This window comes from Chiloscyllium punctatum, chromosome 4, assembly GCF_047496795.1.
Source record: "Chiloscyllium punctatum isolate Juve2018m chromosome 4, sChiPun1.3, whole genome shotgun sequence".
Taxonomy (NCBI): Eukaryota; Metazoa; Chordata; class Chondrichthyes; order Orectolobiformes; family Hemiscylliidae; genus Chiloscyllium; species Chiloscyllium punctatum.
In genome coordinates, this window is record NC_092742.1 from 9,404,533 (window position 1) to 9,409,139 (window position 4,607).

The window sequence follows — 4,607 nt, forward strand, 5'->3', positions numbered from 1 at the left end:
AGTAGGCCATTTGGCAATTTGATCATGGCTGAAATGTTTCTCAATGCCTTCTTCATTGTCCACTTTACCACCAACCTTGGTGTCATCCACAAACTTATTAACCATACCTCCTCAAACCTCATCCAAATCATTTATATAAGAGTGAATGTACTGGTAGCAAGTTTGTGGAATACAGAAGAACCTCAATTATCCAAATATCAGTTATCCGAATTTCAGATGATCCAAAGAAGATCTCAAGATGCCACAAAAAACATTACATCAAAGGTATTCAATTTACCTGTACTGCTGAACATGGGAAAACACTGGCAAAAACAAAGAAACACAAGTACCTCAAGCAGCAGTGACTGGATATTTTTTAGGTAAGGGTTAGTTACACAGCCTTTTGCAAAACTAAGTGTTTTACAGTATTTCTCATCACTTTACTGGGCTGTTCATGAAAAAATGGCCGGGAGAGTTAATGCATACAATGAGGCAGTGCTTCTGTCTTTCTGAGATAAGGGAGCACAAGTGAGCTACATGTCTCTGTTCTTTTATAAGTTCTCTGTGAACGTCAGCCGGTAGAAGTCTCACACCTTTCTAAAAGAAAATGAAAGAAATGGGCTGAGAAGGTAAACACATGCGTAAGGTGGTGCTTCTGTCTTTCCATCGTGACACTGAGTTCCCAGGAAACTGACAAATGCTCTTGTGATCATAGAAGCTGTTCGGGACCTTGTTTAATGTTGGAATTCCATATATTTTTATGATGGTAAGGGTTTAGTCTTTCTCAGTATAGCCTGCAATTTATAGAATGCAAAGGTTAGTTTGCTTAAATAGCAGAGTCATCAAAATTATCGATTTAAACAAACTGTCCAGTAGAGCACAGCGTTCGATCAATACAGCTTCCAATTATTCAATTCGATTATTTGAATGAAATGTTGCCCGCTCAGCTCACTCGGATAATCGGGGTTCCTCTGTACACTGAAATAGTTGGGAAGGCAAACACAGATTATGTGCAGAGCGATGCAGATAAGGCAATGTTTGGGAAACGTGAGGTTATATACTTTGGCAGGAAGAATGGAGGAACTGAATATTATTTTAATAGAGAAAGACTGCAGGAAGTGACAGCACAGAGAATTTGAGTGTCCTCATCCACGAGTCACAAAAAGCTAGCATCCAAGGAAGGCAAATGAAATGTTGGCCCGTATTCAAAAAGAAAGATTTTACTGCAACTATACAAGGCACAAGTCAGATCACACTTGGAATATTGTGAACAGTTTTGCTTCCATTATCTAATGAAAGATATACTGGCATCATGAGACCACAAGATACAGAAGAAGAAGTAGGCCATTTGGCAATTTGATCATGGCTGAAATGTTTCTCAATGCCATTCACCTGCCTTCTCCTTGTAACCCTCGATCCCCTCAGCAACCAGGAACCTATCTATCTCTGTCTTAAAGACACTCAATGGCTTGACCTCCACAGCCCTCTGAGGCAATGGGTTCCACCGATTCAGTACGCTCTGGCTGAAGAAGGGTGCAGTCCAAAGTGTTCACTAGGTTAGTCCCAGGCAGAGAGATTGAGTAAGCTGGACCTGTACTCATTGAAGTTTAGAAAAATGAGAGGTGACCTTGTTGAAACTTGTGAGGTTCTTATCGGACTTAGAAGGGTAGATGTGGAAAGATTGCTCTTCCTCGTGGGAGAGCCGAGGGCCAAAGGGCATTGTCTCAGAGCCAGGAGTTACACATTTAAGACAGAGATGAGGAGGAATCTCTTCTCTCTGCGATGAGTGAATCTGTGGAACTCTTTACCACAGAGGGGTCATTAAGTCCAGGTAAGGCTGAGAGAGATAGATTTTAATCAGTAAGGAAATCAAAGGTCATTGGGAAAAGGCAGGAAAGTGGAGTTGAGGATTATCAGATCAGCCGTGATCTCATTGACTGGTGGAGCAAACTCGATGGGCTGAATGGCCTACTGCTGCTTTCTGCATGCTGAAAGTTCTCTAGCCCAGTCATTACTTTGTTGGTGAAGGGCAATGGGTCAAAACGAGCATTTAGGCAGTCCCAGACTGAATCCTAAAATGTCCGCTTTTGTTTTCACGACAGGCAATGGAAAGGCATTAAGCCATCGGCATCAATGCAGCTCAAAATGCTGGACAATGTGACACAAAACAACTCCAACTGCACTATCGATTCCAGCGTGGAAGATATCATCATCCCCATCATGTACCTGGCCTCTTTGATTGTTGGCCTGCCTGGGAACTGTCTATCAATCTATGTGGCATGTTTGCAAGTGAATCGTGAGAACGAGATTGGTGTCTACTTGCTGAATCTGAGCTTTGCCGATGTCTTATACACACTCACCATCCCTTATTGGTTCATTGAATACTTTGACGTCCAAGCAAATGTGGAGTTATACAACCTGATTAACGTTGTGACCTACACTACCATGTACTTAAGCCCTGCTTTCCTCTGCTGTATCTCCATGGACCGCTACCTCGCTACAGTCTATCCACTGAGGTATTTTAGTCTCCGTACAGTCAAGGCAGCCATCATAGTCAGTGTGATCTGTTGGGTCCTCCAGTTGATGTGCCATGCATTGCTGCTCTACCAGCAGAATTTCTTTTCCATGTTCCACTTCTCTGCAGTCTATGAAGATACATATCCAATGAAATCAAGCTTGGTTGTCGAATATCTCACGCGCTTTGCCATTGGGTTTTGCTTGCCACTGACCTTGCTCCTGTTTTGCTCTCAGCGCATGCTGAACGCAATCAACGACAGTACAGCCACGGTGGACACAGAGAAGAGGAAGATTGTGAGCCTCTTGCTGCGGCTGCTTCTCGTCTATATCATCAGCTTCGGGCCTTATCATGTCATTATGCTCATCCGCAGTCTCATCGAGCCAGGAAACTGCTATTTTGCCCAGAAAATAAACATCTTTTACAAAGTGTCCTTTGCACTTACTGGTCTCAATAGTGCCGCTGACCCCATCATCTACTGCTTGCTTTGTGACAGTGCCAGGCAGGATATTAGGAACCTGTTCACAGCCATGAAGATGATAGAGTTAAAGAGTCATACAGCACAGAAACTGTCCATGCCAAACATATTCCCAAAACTAAGCTAGTCCCACCTGTCTGCTCCTGGCCTAAGTCCCTCCAAACGTTTCCTATTCATGTACTTATCCAAATGTCTTTTAAACGTGATAATTATACTCAATCCACCACTTCCTCAGGAAGTTCATTCCACACACAAACCACTCTCGGTGTAAAAATGTGCATCTCATGTCTTTGTTAAATCTCTCTTTGATTTTCAGAGATTGAGTGCCAGAACTTAACCTTTGGCTGGACAGACCAAGGAGACTCTCGACCGGGCTTCACCTGGTCAGAGGGAGACAATGGCCTTGTCCCATTATCATTAGAGAATTAATTCAGAAGCTCAGCTAATGTCCTGGGGACCCATGTTCGAAACCTGTCACAACAGTTGTGGAATTTGTATTTAAATTAAAGTCCAGAATGAAGAGTCTAATGATTACCATGATTGTTGGGGGAAAGAAAATATCTGGCTCACTAATAGCCTTAGGGAAGGAAATCTGCCATCATCACCTAGTCTGGTCTACATGTGACTGCAGACCTACAGTGCTGTGAGTCACTCCCAACTCCCTTTTAAATGACCTAGCAAGCTAGTCCATTGCATCAATCACTACAGAGTGTCAGACCGATCACCTGGCATTGGTCTCGGCAGCGGAAAAGACAACGGCAGAAACAGCCCTGCCGACCCTGTAAAGTCCTCCTCACCAACATTAGGAGAACTGTCTCACAGATGAGTCAAGCAACAGCCTGACATGGTCTTACTCACAGTATCACACCTTACAGACAGTGTCCCAGACCCCACCATCCATGGATATATTCTGTCCTAGGAGAGGTGGTGGAACAGTAGGGTTACAGTTGGGAGGCTGTTGCTCTGGGAGTCCTTGACATCGACTCCGCACCCAGTGATGTCGTGTTGCTTCAGGTTAAATATGGGCACGGAACCCTCCTGTTGGTTACCACATACCTTCCTCCCTTGGCTGATGAATCAGTACTCCTCCATGTTGAACAACACGTGGAGGAAGCACTGAGGATGGCAAGGTGTTTTGGCACCATTAACTTGATAACTTGTTGTGATCTCCTTACCTTAACTAGTTTGTACAGTTTTGGGTTACTTGTTACTTTGGTTAGACCCTCAGCATCCGACTCTTACACTATCATGTTATTCCAGCCATTTAGTTTGTCTCCAGTACCACCTTACTTTGAACTATCTGTAATTATGTCTCTGCCTCACTTCATTGGATTATACATCATCTCCTCGCTGGTTATTCAGCTGTTGCCACTTTACTCACATTGTCTGACAATCTTCATCACCAGCAGAGACTTATTATCTGACACTCCACTCACCATTTGTATGACCTTTTGATCTCTCTGCCCATAAACTCTATGTCTAGCTCTCTCACTTCACCAGATGAAGGAGCAGCGCTCCAAAAGCTTCTGATTTCAAATAAACCTGTTGGACTATAACCTGGTGTTATGTGACTTCTGACTTTGTCCACCCCAGTCCAACACTGGCACCTCCACATCATTCCTCAATCATGGAAGA

The 4,607-nt window shown here is 43.7% G+C and overlaps 1 protein-coding gene across 1 annotated transcript; it reads left to right on the top strand.

Moving 5' to 3' along the window:
• The first annotated feature begins 291 nt into the window (after nucleotides 1–291).
• LOC140475904 (G-protein coupled receptor 4-like) lies at nucleotides 292–3,401 on the top strand. Its single transcript, XM_072567832.1, has 3 exons — nucleotides 292–359; nucleotides 2,082–3,046; nucleotides 3,289–3,401. Exons 1-3 carry the CDS (start codon nucleotides 292–294, stop codon nucleotides 3,399–3,401), a joined length of 1,146 nt encoding a protein of 381 aa, XP_072423933.1.
• The last annotated feature ends 1,206 nt before the right edge of the window (nucleotides 3,402–4,607 follow it).